Consider the following 13797-nt stretch of genomic DNA (forward strand, 5'->3'; position numbering starts at 1 on the left):
CCAGCCCTGCGGTGGCTGCCCCATTGTGGGAAAATAACAAGCGACTGTTTTCACTCATCTCGCCGTTGTATACATTCTCGGTATTTCCTTCAACATGCAGCATGTATTTCATAATAAAAATGCGACACTGAAGAGCACACTGTCAGTTTTAAGGGAAGTAGTCAGTGCTTGTGAAAAATCAGGCACGTTCTGCTGGTGCCGCGGCACAGATGCCCCGAGTTAAGTGCCGCCTTTGCTCTCTCCACAGGCGGGCGGGGGCAGGACGGCAGCCCTGTCATCACCTTCCCGGACTACCCCGCCTTCAGCGACGTGCCGGACAAGGAGTTCCAGAATGTCATGACCTATCTCACCAGCATCCCCAGGTGCGTGTCGCTGAGGCCCCCTGTGGCTTTGCAAGGGGTCTTTGCCGGATAGGGGGTTGTGGCCAAGGGGAGTTCGGGAGCCTGCCTGGCGTTACAAAGCGGAGCAGGGGAAGATGCTGGGTCAGAGTCCAGGTGCTCGATTGTTTGAGCTCCAGGGCTGGCCCCCTTCCCCTCACCTGTGGGTGTCCGGCTCCAGCCTGTGTCCAGCTCCAGCCTGCTCCTCCTGGCGTCCAACGGAGCCCGAGCACATCCCCTCCCTCAGGGTCAGTGTCCAGTCTTTCATTAGATGAGCAAGACAGTGCTGGGAAAGGGTCTGTCTTTCCCCAGCAGAGAGCCTGCCCTGCAGAGATGGCTATGAGACCCTCCAGGGCCGAGGCTTTGTCCTCAGAAGTGGTGAGGAGGCCGCCTCCTATGCTGGACAGGAGGCAAAACCCAGGCGAGCGTCCCTCGCAGCCTGGTTCCTAACAGGCCACGGACAGGTGCTGGTCCGCAGCCCAGTGGTTGAGGACTCCTGCTCTAGAGCCCTGTGTGCTCAGTGGTGGGACGCTTGAATGGCCCTGGGGACTCCCTGGGACAAACCAGCAAGCAGAAAGGGGCAGCGCATTGAGCATGAAACACTGAATTCAGCAGTGGCTTTAGGGAAGGACAGGTTCAAATAATTTAAAAAGGAAATGGGGACGGCTGTGGTTGGCAGTCTGGCTGGTCTTCCAGAGGGTGAGCTTCTGCGCCAACTTCTGAAGCCTCCCCTGCAAGGACCGTCTCCCAGGGAGGGGCAGGAGGTGGTTCCACACCCAGGAGAGGCCAGAGCCCTCATCCCTCCCTCCTGTGTGGCCCCTCGGCCCCGGGCCTCTCTTTAAAGCTCAGGGAACAGCGGGAGCTCAGCAAGACTTGATGAACACTGAATGCTAAGAGTATACAGTCACTTCTCAGATGCCAAAGCTATTCTTGGTCTTACACCCCTGAGCTACAAGCTGGGGCACCTCCTTCCTTTTATTGAACCTCGTTCCATTCATTCCCACTTTAGAAAACCCCAAGGTTGTTCACCTTTGCTGAAATGAAACTGGGTAGGACCTGAGGATCAGGGGCTGTGAGAGCTAAGGGAGCTCAGCATGCGCATGTGCAACACGGTCTTCACTTGCCGACTGGCTCTCGAACCTTCCGGGGCCTCCTCACTCGCCAGCTCGTCTTCTCTCTGGCTGTACTCCTCCTACCCTCGTTTAGGGATCTAAAAGTCCTGGAGATGGAAACGCACCACAAGCCATCTCTGTGGTCACTGGCATAGTCCCCGAGCCCTGGCCGAGGCAGTGGCTAGCTCTGGACTCGGTGCCTGGAGAGGGCAGTGTTGCCACAGCAACCGCTCAGCGCCTGGCTGAACGAGCAGGAGTGGGGGTCCCAGGGTGCTCTCTTTGGCCCCCACTGCCCACCTAAGATGGGTTCAGTGGAGTAAATCCTTGCTTGCCTGTGGGTGGAAACTCAGGTTTTCTGGTCACTCTGAGATGTTAAAAGATCTAAGAATTATCTTATGTCTGGAAATGTCAACACCCAACATTCTGAGCCTAACATAGAGGTGAACCCCCTTCTCCCCAGGCCACAGGCAGGCAGGATGCTGGGAAGGGAGCAGCTGGATTCCCATTCTCCAGACCTTCCAGGCTGGTGCCATCTCTCCCCTGGGGGTCACTCCCCTTACTCGTCCTCAGCCCTTCGGGCCTCGGGGCTTTTGCACTTGCTCTCCCTCTGCTGGGGCTCTGGAGATGCTCCTTCTCATACTCTAATCCACCTCTTCAGGGAAGCCCTCCATCATGCCCATTGTCCCTTCATGCCCAGACCCCTCGCCTATCAGGCTTATTGGTTTATGAGGCTTGTTGGAAATGGTGGTAATGCCTCTGCAGCAGGTTTTGGTCTCTGTCCACCCTAGAATGTAGGTCCTGTGGGTGGGTACGTGGCTCCTAGGTAAATATTTGCTACACAAATAAACTTCATCTGCAGGTGCAGAAAGTCACTTCACACAGGCCAGGCTGCCGAATGTGACATGGGATGTCCCCTGTGACTCCTTGCTCCAGCGTGTTTATCTCCCCTTCAGTTAGAATAAGTGGCCTTTGTTCCTCTCTTATTTTTAGGGGTTTTTATCCCCAGTAGAAGGGAGGCTTTTCAAAACCCTGATCTCCAAGAATGCATGCACAGTACATACATAAGATCAGAGAGCAAGAAACACAAGTTTCCCTTTGAAAGCCGAGGGATCGTTGTACATTACATTGACTTTATAGTGCGTAGTGCTGTAAAAGTGGCCCAGAGGCCAGTCTGAATGTGTGAAGCCTCGACCCGAGGGCTCTGTTTCCAGGGAAGGTGGTGTGCGTGGGGGGCTTTCCTTTGTGTTTGTTTTATTCACATGTCTTCACTGTTGAGGAGGATGAGAAGCCAGAGTGCCAGAGTGGTGGATCTGAACCAGTCAGACCCAATGTGCCCTTTCCATCCAGAAATCAAACTCCACAATAGGGAAATCCAGCACCTCCATCATTTCCAAAGACAGCTGCAGTGCCCGAACTCACAGATGAGGGGCCGACAGAGAGAAGCGAGGTGTTACGTGTGCAGCAGGCTGTTCAGGGGTCATGAAGGTCAGGCAGGTACCTGCCCCCGTGTGTCCAACTCCGAGTCCACCAGCCTCCAGGGTGCTGCGTCAGTCACAGCACCCGAAGGCGGGTGTGATGTGGGACATCATTGCTGAAAGAGGGAATGGTTCTTGGTTACAGACTAAAGAAAACAAGAGTGCAGTCTTCCACCAGTTCCCACAGCAGTTGTATTCCTAGAGAATTTAGTACCTTGAAAATGTAGGGGAGAAACAGCGTGTCTACAGGTAAAGCGGGGTCCCCCGCAGCCGTGTCTTTACAGGGGAAGATAGTGACCGCTGAGAGACACGTCCACAAGTATGTATAGTGGCCTGGGGTGCTGCTTCCAAGTGTGGGGCAATCCCCATGTTCTACTGGCGGAGTTTGGGGAGAGTCTTCCCCCACCCCCATCATCTCCCATTTACCGGAGAAGGGCATGCCGCCACCTGATGGACACAGCCGGCATTGCAGCTGGTCCCCTGGAGTGTCCCTCCTAAAGCAATTGGAGTCAGGGAGCTGGGCAGGCGCTTCTAGAAAGAAGCAACGACTCCTCGCCAAGGCAAGTCTTTGGTGCGAGATTTATTCCACACTGCTGCTGAGCCAGAACAGCCTCTAAGTAGAGTGAAATTCAGAATCAGATGTGTGCTCTTAAATGTCAGTGTAAATTAAATGGACAACTCTGATGAAGGCTGCCTTAAGAGACACTGAATCTTGCAGTTGTTAACCATGTGTTAATTTTATCCTTTTTTAAAAATATATTGTGTGATGATTTTAGCCCTTCTTTTGTTATTAATGCAAATGACAGGAGCACCAGCTTTAGCCATTACATTTGATTAGTAGTTATTGATCATTGTGGAATATTACCCTGAAACTAGCAGGCTTCGTCCAGCTCTAGCAGACATATGTGAATACGAGGCAATTGTTGCCCCTCAGAAGAACGACTCACCCAGGCCGGTGTGACTTACCTGGTCGGGCATCGTCCTGTAAACTGAAAGGTAGTGGGTTCGATTCCCAGTCAGGGCCCGTGCCTGGGTGGCAGGTTTGGTCCTAGTTGGGGCACAAGCTAGAGGCTGCCCATCGGTGTTTCTCTCTCACATCGATGTCTCTCTCCCTCCCCTTCTCTCTAAGATCAATGAGCATGTCCTCGGGTGTTGATTGGAAAAGAAAAATGACTCAGTAAAGGACATGTGGGAGTACTTTGTGATTTATGGGCCAGGGGTGTCGAACCTGCAGCCCTACACATGGCTCAGGATGGCTATGAGCTCGGCCCAACACAAAATCATAAATTTACTTAAAATATTATGAGATTTTTGGGGGTGATTACGTGTCACAGTGTATTTAATGTATATGGCCCAAGTCAACTCTTCTTCTTCCAGTGAGGTCCAGAGGTGCCCAAAGGTTGGACACCCCTGGTAGTATATCAGCTGGCATGTCACCAACAGGGTAGCCACACCAGTTGGGGGGTGTCACTGTGAGCTCTTCTTGCCTTGGTTAGAGGGCTGGGTTTCACGCTCAGATGCCTACAACACTTGCAAACCCTAGTGGAGTCTGTTTGCCCTCATCTGCCAGGCCTAGGAGGGGGCAATCCCAGGAACTTTAGAAGACAAGTGACAGGGAACCACATGTCCAACCCTGGAGAGTGGGCCTGGGACCTCCCTACGGACAGTCAAATGACAGAGAAAGGCACAGGAGGGTCCTCTGGTCGGTTCACCCCATTTCGGTCTGTTGTGTGCTGGGCAACGGGGACCCCACAGCTAACAGAACAAATAAAGATCCTGCTGCTCACATTCTCCACAAATTAACTAAAGTATGCACAGGAATTAGAATCCAAAGATGGAAGGATGAGAGGCAAAGGAGGTGCAGGGTGCCAGGAGGGACAGTGACAGGGGAGCCCCCATGAAAAGTGATGTAGAGGACTCATGAGGGACAGTCCTTATAAAGGTCCCCAGGAGGGGGGCAGAGGAATTAGAGATGGCCTGATGGTTTGGGGGCAGCAGTCACCCCCAAACAGAGAAGCATGTGGAAAGGTCTTGTTAGGTTTGAGGTGTCACTTGCACACCCAGGGGACCTCTCAGGTCAAGGGCTGGTGCCTCTAGGAACTGTGAGGTGAGTCTGGAACTCTGGGACAAGGTTCCAGCTGGTGTGTGGATTTGGGGATTGTGAGCATTTGGGCCCCAGGGCTGGGGTGGTGGGCAGAGGGGGAGCCCCCAGGTGTTCCAGCTGGGGGAGGTCATAGGGGAAGAAGAAAGGCAATGGGAGGGAGGGGGCAGCCCCAGCTGGGGCCTCAGGCAGGAAGGGCGCCAGCTCAGTGTCATGCTGCAGCTGCAGCTGCTTCAGGCCCCTCCCTCCAAGTGCCCTGGCTGTGACGGCGCGTTCTATGGCCACTTGACCGATGGTGAGAATGAGGCATTCAGTGGGAGTCCTGCAGCGTGCAGGTCTTTGGGTACGCTGAGGGATGTCCAGGGATAGTTTGGGTGAAGGGTTTGGGGTGAAATGTTTATTAGAGTAAATTCAACAAACATGGGAGGCAGGGGAGCTGAGAGAGGGGGTGCAGACACCTCCTTCCAGGAATTTGCTCCCCAGAGGAGCAGGGAAATGGTCAGCTAGCTGGTGAGAAGGAGGCAAGTGGGGTTTTCCTTTAAGGTGAGAGCGCTAACAGCATGTTCACGCTGAGAGAAATGACCCGACAACAGAACAGAAAGGGCGGCAACGTGTGATTGCTTTTACACTGAGCACGGGTTCTCTGTGCACCGCCCAGCACTGACACACTGTGATGGGGGTACAGAGCCCATGGGGCAGGGCGGCAGGAACGCCAAGGCTCCAGGGCTGGCCCCTCAGTCCCTCTGCTCCTAAAGTTCCAGAGCCTGGATCTCCCCCAGCCCCAGGCACCCGCACCCCAGCCTGCCTCCTTATTTCTTTTGACCCCACGCTCTGTGTGGTGAACGTCATGTTTCAAACCCGGCCTGATCCTGCGCCCCCCGTGAGTGGGGTCCAGGTTTCCTGCCACGGGCACCGTGTATGTGTGCACACACAGTACACACACCATGCACACACGCACATGCAGAGAGATGCACACATCCGAGTGCGCTCACACAAGCATAGGGTGGCCCACACTGAGGGAATAGATTTCTGGCTTCCCTTTGAAAAACAGACAGAGCAGCCCTGGGCTTGTGCTTCCCCTCGGTGCCCCCACGGGAGGCCCTGGGGTGGGCCCCGGCAACTCTAGTCACCGCCTACCCCCAGGCTTTGGAAGATGATATCAAGAGGATCACCTCTCTCCACTGCTCCTCCGCCTAATTACAACACAATCCAAGGGCTCTCAAAGTTAATTGAAGCTGACAGTGGCATTGACTTTCCATGGACCTGCTTCAAATCACCCAGCTGCTTGGCAGGCAGAGATCCCATCTCCCAGCCCGCTATCAGTGACGGGCCATGTTCACGCTTACACAAGGCATGCGCACACAGGTATGCCCACACGTAGGCATGTTTGCACATCACATAGGGGCACACAGGCACGGACAGGCACCCATGTGCGGTTTGTATGGACTGTAGAAAAGAGACAGACAGATGCCTATGGGAGGAAACAGGAGTTCGAATGTGGTCTCGGGCTCCCGGGCAAGTTCCGCGCACCGGCACTGTGTGAATTCTAAGACTGACCCCAGAGCCAAGCTGAAAGCTGACTCCCTCTCCACCTTGCCCGCTGTTCGAGCTGCTCCTTCCCAGAGGTGCGTGTCCATCAGGCCATCAAAGCTTCAGACCAGTGGGACTCCAGCCCTCGGAAGCACCCTACTTCTCAGTGCCACTGTGATTTCCAGTGGAATTTTCTGTTGGTTTTTAAATGTAAAGACAGAAAAGTGTGTGTGAGAATGCACCCTAACTATTCAAAATGTGTACATAAAAAAGTGAGACCTTCACCTCACCCCCTGCTTCTGTCCCCCAGAGGTAAGAGTTTGTCCTGTCCCAAGCACATGCTTCCCAAATGGGCCAGCGTGGACATGTGCCACTGAAGCTCTCCTCCTCTCAGTCAACAGCGAGTCCTGGACATGCCCCTGCACGCACGTCTCGAGTGGGTCTGTCAGTGGCTGCCTCGAACCCTCTGCTGGAGGTAGACCGACCTCACTGAGCCTGCCCCTCACCCTCCCAGGACTCCCTCCCGAGTCCTGCCCTGAGGAATCTCCTTGAGTCCAGCCTAGCTGGCCTTGGCATTCTGTGAATGAGATCGGGCACCTTGAAGATGATCCCACTTGTAGTCATTCTCAGACACTCTGGCCCTGTGACCCTGCCCCTCCAGCCCTGTCTTCAGCAAGTAAAGGGCCGTTCTTCCCATTTGCCATGCACGACTTTGCTCAGCCCGTGGTTCCACGTGGTCTGCAGCTCTGGGGGTGCGTGACCTCCTGCACATTGACAGGTCCTGCCTCTATGTCTCCCGTTCTCCTGGGGGAGCCAGAGGCTGCCCATCTCCTTGAGACGTCTTCCTTTGTTGTTGTGACCTTTCTCTGTCACTGCCATCCAGTGTAACAGCCACTGGCCAGGCATAGCTATTTAAATGTAAAAATTAAAACTAAATTCACATAAAAGTTCAGTACCTGGCTCAGGCTGGCCATATTTCAATTCACGCGTGGCCAGTGGCGGCCACACTGAGCAGCTCAGAGGGGGAGCGTCTCCACCTGTTGCAGCACATGGGCTGTGATGGGGTGGGGTCCCACAGCGGCCAGGCCCTTCCCTTGTGGAGAAAAGGCCAAGAGCATATTACCTTGGTTCCCTGCCCAGGAGGAGGGACCACAGCCCTTGCCTTACTTGGAAATAATGACATTTGCTGTGAGGGAAAACTGTTCGTAACATAAAACTTACCATCTTTACCATTTCTAGGTGTGTAGTGAAGGAAACTGGAGGAAGTGTGGGCTTGGCCTGTGGGAAGCCCTTCCCCTGCCGCCTGGGCTGCCTGCCAGCCCGTCCGCCCCATGGGGCCTGGGTGGTGCAGGAGGGGAGACACGGGTCCGGTCGAGTTTCAGCCCCAGGTGGAGAGGAGCGCTGAAGCAGATCCGGGGAAACCAGATAAGCTCTGAGCTTCCAGGCGAGCAGCAGAGTCAGAACACAGGAGGGGTGCCTGGTCCAGGACCTGTGCGGGAGCCCAGGAGCAGAAAGACGGACGGTTGGGGCTGGAAGTGCGAACCTAAGGCAGGTAATGAGCAGATTCCAGAAGGTCATCAGCTTGGGTTTGACTTCCCAAGGTGTGGGGTGCCTTTATGTCCCCTCCCCACCCCCGCCCAGGGAGCAGGTCACTCACAATCACAGAGAAGCAGGCAAGGGGTGCACCTTTAAATTTTTTAAAGGCATTCAAAGAATGTATGTGGTTGTTACTTTTGTGTTTTTCATGGCATTTTTTAAAATGTGGTGAGATATTTACACATGCAACTTACCACCTTGACCCTCTCCCAGCTTACATCTGAGGTGTGTTGAGTGCGTCCACCCTGCTGTGCAACAGGCCTTCCGAGTGTTCACGCCTTCCCAACCCGCACGGTCCCCTTCACACACCAGCGCCCAGTCCCCGGCCCCAGCCCCTGGCACCCACCCTCCTCCTTCCTGTCTCTGTGAACTTGAGGGCCCCAGGGACCTCACAGAGGCAGAATCACACCGAGCTTGTCTTTCCGTGTTTGTCGTTGTGGGTAAATAGGACATCACACTGAGTGTGATGTCCTCCAGGTCTGTCCGAGCTGCCGCAGTCCGAACTTCCTCCCTTTCGGAGGCAGACAGTGCCCCGTCGTGGGGACAGACCGCCTGCTGTGTCTCCAGTCATCCGTCGATGGCTATGTTTTCAAGCTGGATTAGAAATCACTCTTTGAAAAACAGATAAGATACTCTGGATTCCTCTGTAGGCTTGTGGGGACCAGGAACTGGTCAACCTCTTTGTGGCCTGGGAACGGATGTTATCACTCCTTCCCCACACTGGTGGTTCAAACAGATTCCAAATGCATTCATGGTGATTCTCCCCAGCATCAAAGTTTGGGTTTTCTTTATTAATTTTTGTCAAAAAGACTATATTTATTGATATGAAAAAAAACGCTTTCATATAAAGAACCTAAAAATGCAAATTTTCTTGCTCTTTAGAGAAATAACTGTTGTTTGTTTGTTTTTTGTGACACGGGCTGTTCCTTCTAGGTTGTGACGAAGAGAGGCAATGCCGCTGCTTTGCAGCAAAGGGCTCCCAGGTGGGCACCTGCTCGCCGGTGGGTCGTCCACTGTGCGAGTCTGGTTTCCGCCAGCTCTAACTGGGGTTGCGTGTGGCTTTGAGAACAGACACGTTACCATGTCTGGGAGAGTTTTTAAAAAGGCATTTGATGTTTTTCCTGCTGTTTTGCTTTCTGGGCTAAAAAACTGACCGGTATTAAGATAAACACAGCGCACAAATGATATTGTAACAGGTTAAGCTTTTGAATCATAAGAAAAGAGAAGAAATAGCCAGCAAAAAACGGTTCGCTATTGAATGCTCAAGGACTACATTCAAGGTCACAGGGTTTGAACTTGGGCAGGTCAGTCAGATGGGCAGAGAGAAATGTGGTCGTAGCCTTTCACTTACAAAAGGAAAACAAGGAAATAAAGCTTTCTTAAGATTTGCTAACTTCTGTAGACCAGTGTCAGAATATAGGATGAAAGAGAGGGAGAAGCCAAGAGATGCAGTCAGAGGCCGAGAAGGGGAGCGGGGCCCCGCCTATCGCCAGAACCGGTGTGCTCTGCATGTCTGGCTGTGTGCATCCCTCCCCCACTGTAGTCCCCCCCGCCTCCCGCAAGCTGTGCCTCCTGCCTCCACCCCCATCCAGCCACCTGCCCAGCCTGCCCATCCCCTGCCCCTCTGGGCTGGCCCAGCCCTGGGGACCCCCCTGCTTAGCTGGGGCCCTGGCATCCTGCCCAGCCCCTCAGGGGAGCCGGACCTCCTTTCCCATGAAACCCTGGGGCTCTACCGTGGACGAACAAGCTCCACCTGATGTCTATGCCACCACCTGCCAGGGATGGTCTGGGACAGACGCCAGCCCGCAGCTGCCTCCTGCAAGAGCACGCCCCAGTCTGATGCCGCCCCGTCACTGGCCTTGTTTCCTCTGGTCCTGGTGCCAGGGTGAGCAGGCCTTGTTAGAGGTGGCTCTGAGAACACTCTCCAGGGCATTCAGCGTCGCTGTGGGCCATTCACACTGGGAAGGGGCTGCTTCACCGTCCTCCAGCTTTGAGCTGTGAGCCCAGGGTGCAGGGAGGAGCGAGGCCCGGCTGGAGCCGTGGGCGTGCTCAGAGACACCCCCAGTCTGGTCCTGCTGCTCTTTGGGCCTGACGCCTCCTCCCGTTCCACCCAATCAGCCTGTGTTGAAGTCTCCCTGGCTTGCCACGACCTGCTGATGTTTACATCCCAGAAAACATCGTTCCAGGCCGACGGACCTGCCTTAGCTGTGTTGGATGTTCCCTCACGAGCAGCAGCCACACCCATGGCAGACACTTGGGTGCAGCGGCAGTTAGGGGAGCAAGTTTGCTTTCTGTGGTTGGTCCTGAGTTAGAAGCAGGGACAGATACTGGGAAACCCGAAGTCCAGACCCTCAGGGCCAGGTGGTGTGGGGTTGCTGTTTGGCTTCTGATGTTGTTGCTGCAGATAGTGGCCAACTTTCTACAAGGGTGACTTCTGGAGGCAGGCTGGCTGCCTGGGCTGGGTGCTGAGACGGCGGGCTGCTTTCCTGTGCTGGGTGTGGGTCAGAGTTGTAATGTTATAGATCGGCCTGGCCACTGTCCATCTGTACACTCGGTCTCTCGGTGACAATAACAAGTTTAACTTCTTTGAAAGACAGTTATAGCCATGATTAAAGAGATCATTTGGCTGTTGACTAGAAGGCCAGCGGCCAGCAGGCCAGCAGGACGGCAGGAGGGCTTCACGTGCTGCTTGAGGACAGGCTGTGGGATTGGAGGAGTAAACCCAGGCAAGGGACTGGCTGACACCAGCAGAGGAGGCACAGACTCCAGGCTCCTCAGCACTGGACACAGGACACGGGGACACCACTGTCGCGGAGCTGGAGGAACCTAGGAAGGGAGCAGTGCCCTGGTGACCTGCCCCTTTCCAAAGTGGGGCAGAGACTGGGCCTGAGGTGCTCGGTCGCTCTGGACCACGCCGACGAGGGGGGCTGGCGCTGCCTCTCTGTCCCCTGTTTATTCGTTCACTGGAGCCAGGCACGGCGGAGGTCGGCAGGGTGTGGCCTGAGCCGGTGTGAGGTCAGGGTCAGTGGACACAGCTCCCAGGCAGGCCTTGGAGCAGCAGCGGCTTCAGGGAAGGCCAGAGTGTCTGCAGCAGCACCACTGACCTCCTGGCAGCCAGGGATCTGATGGCACCAAACCCTCTCCCTGCCACCAGGGGAGGGCAGAGGCAGCTTGGCATAACGGGGGTCCTTTCTGGTGTACCCCAAACCAGCTACAGAACCCAGCCCTGTCCTGGTCTCTCCAGTGAGGGTGGACAGTCATATGAAAGGTCTTTCAGGCCGTGGGATTAGAATCACTAATTCCTGATTCTCAAGAAAGAGCAGTGAGCCCATGATTTCTGTAACGGGGGGTTTAACATGGCCTTTTTCCTGCGAAGCCTCTGCCGCTGCCCAGGAGGAGGGCAGTGGCTTCCAAGCCAGCCGAGCCTTCGCATCAGCTGCAGTAATTTAAAACTGGGTCAGTGGCTCTGTCCCGACCTCCAGCTGCAGCAGCAGCAGCAGCAGCGGATGGAGAGGAGAGCCTGGGGCGGGGAGCTCACAGAGGGCACAGACAGCCAGCGAATCTTTTGTGATGCTGTCAGCCTGTTGCACCTCCCTAAGTGATGGCCCCTCCCATGCTCAAACGTCCAGACCCAACAGGAATCAGCCACGTGCTGACCAGAGGATAAAGGCCCCAGCATTAAGGGATTTGTCCCAAAGCTGGGCTGTCTTAAGAGCATCCTGCCATCCTGGTTTTTAGAAGCCCAGAAAAGCACACTTGAGTACTAGATTATCACATAGAGACTTAGTTCCTCAGGCTCTGAACGCTTCAGACATCTCTGGGCCAGGCAGGACTCCCACACACGCATCCCAACAGGTCGCCGGGACACTGTAGCAGTGTCCAGGGGCCAGAGAGGGTGGTGTCCAGAAGTCTCTGTAGTAACCACTTCACAGCTGGTTAAAGTTGGCCTACTCCCTCATATTCCTGCCTGGGGCACCTAGTGTTTGCTTGGCCACATGCAGCACTCACTTCTAACCACAAGAGGGCGCCATCAATCAGAGCACATCTAAAAATTCTGCCTTACAAGTTGCTCCTCCCGCTTTTACCTGTTCCTGCCCTTCACTGGAGCTTGTTTATTATTCCTGTAACTAGGACACAACATGTTTTAAACTGCATATGGCCAGGCTTGGAATTCAAGGTGCTCCCAGGCAACTGCCCTCCTTGTGTCGTCTCCTGAATGCCCTGCCTCTTGAGAAGAAGAGAACAAGTGTGGGGCCTGAGGCCCAGCAGGAAGGTGTGTGATGCCTGGCCCTGGCCCGCTTGCTCTGGAGAGGGGCAGCGACCTCCCAGTCCCTCAGGATTCCTTCCCAGTGGCCTCTTTCCCCAAAATACCATCTGGCCTCACCAATGTCAGCGCCTCCCCTCCCCCACCGAAGACCTGACTGCTCACCTCGCTCACCCTCTGCCCTCCAGCACTGCTGTCCCTGCCGCATCCTCCGCGCTTCACTCCACCTGGACAGCTCCTTGTGATGTTTGAGGGGGGGATCTTGTCACTCCACCACTTCCCCTCCTTCCCATCCTCCTTTCCTGCCCCTGCCCTCATCCTACAGTCTAGCAGCCACCCCAGGTGTCCCCACCTCTCTTTTGGGCTCTTCCTCCGGGCAGAAACCGAAGGCACTCAGACAGATACAGCCCCTCTGCCCCACACAGGAAGTCCTCAGGACTCATCTATGGGACCCGCCACTCACCACTGGGGGTGGGGTCTTGGGACCAGCAGCATCAGCATTGTGGGGAGCTCATTAGAAATGCAGTAAGGTGGGCCCCACTTTGGCCTCCTGAGCCTGAGTCAGCATTTCAACAAACTCTTCAGGAGCCTGGGTACACGTTGCAGGTGGAGGAGCAGGCCCGTTTCATCACCCGCTCTGTCCCCCAGCCCTCTCCACCAGGGCCATTCTCCCTGTGAATGCCTTTCCTCTTCTGTCATTCTGCTTTCTCCTTGTGTCTCCGCCCATCCCTGCTCTGTGATAAATTGGGTCTGAACCAGAGGAGGAGGAGGGAGCCAGACCCACCCAGGCTGGGGAGCAAGATGCAGCCCAGCCAAGAACTAGACAAATACAATGCCGGGTGACGGCAGACCACACTCACTGGCAGGGTACCGCCCAGGCTTGTGTCTGGATGGCCCTCAGGTTGCTCACTGCTCCTGCCCAGCATTAGGAGGTCAAACACACAGCTGACGACCTGTGTGCCCCAGAGCTCTGAGGGCCACCCAGGTGGAGCTAGCAGGCCCACGGGCACCCAAAGCCAGTGAGCCCCAGGGTGTTAGAGATGGCATTAGCAAATGGGTGAGTCCCAAAAACAGTTTGTGGAAGCTCCTTGCCTCTTTTGATTATTTAGGTCAAAAGTGAGCTCATCGGCCTCACTCAGCTGCTGGGCAGCTGGCCAGGGCAGCCCTCTGATCCAAGTGTTTCGAGGTTGGAGGCCAACATCTGTGTGTTGCAGGCTGTGTGTGCCCAGGGTGCTGGGACATTTTGTGTGGCTGCCAGCTTCTGAACTGTTCATTCCCTGTTAACTCCACTGCCACCACCTTCAGCACAGTCAGCCCAAGGCTGGCATGCAAGGGACTTCAT

General features: G+C 55.1%; 1 protein-coding gene across 14 annotated transcripts in view; it reads left to right on the top strand.

Moving 5' to 3' along the window:
• Positions 1-13797, top strand: part of MCF2L (MCF.2 cell line derived transforming sequence like) — a 169350-nt gene that overhangs the window by 113805 nt on the left and 41748 nt on the right. For all 14 annotated transcript variants that reach the window (XM_037042050.1, XM_037042053.1, XM_037042064.1 and 11 more), the window contains one exon: positions 248-362. In XM_037042050.1, coding sequence (XP_036897945.1) covers positions 248-362 — 115 coding nt within the window. The remainder of the gene's footprint in view (positions 1-247; positions 363-13797) is intronic.

This window comes from Sturnira hondurensis, unplaced genomic scaffold (assembly GCF_014824575.4).
Source record: "Sturnira hondurensis isolate 20B ecotype Veracruz unplaced genomic scaffold, ASM1482457v3 Scaffold0003681, whole genome shotgun sequence".
NCBI lineage: Eukaryota > Metazoa > Chordata > Mammalia > Chiroptera > Phyllostomidae > Sturnira > Sturnira hondurensis.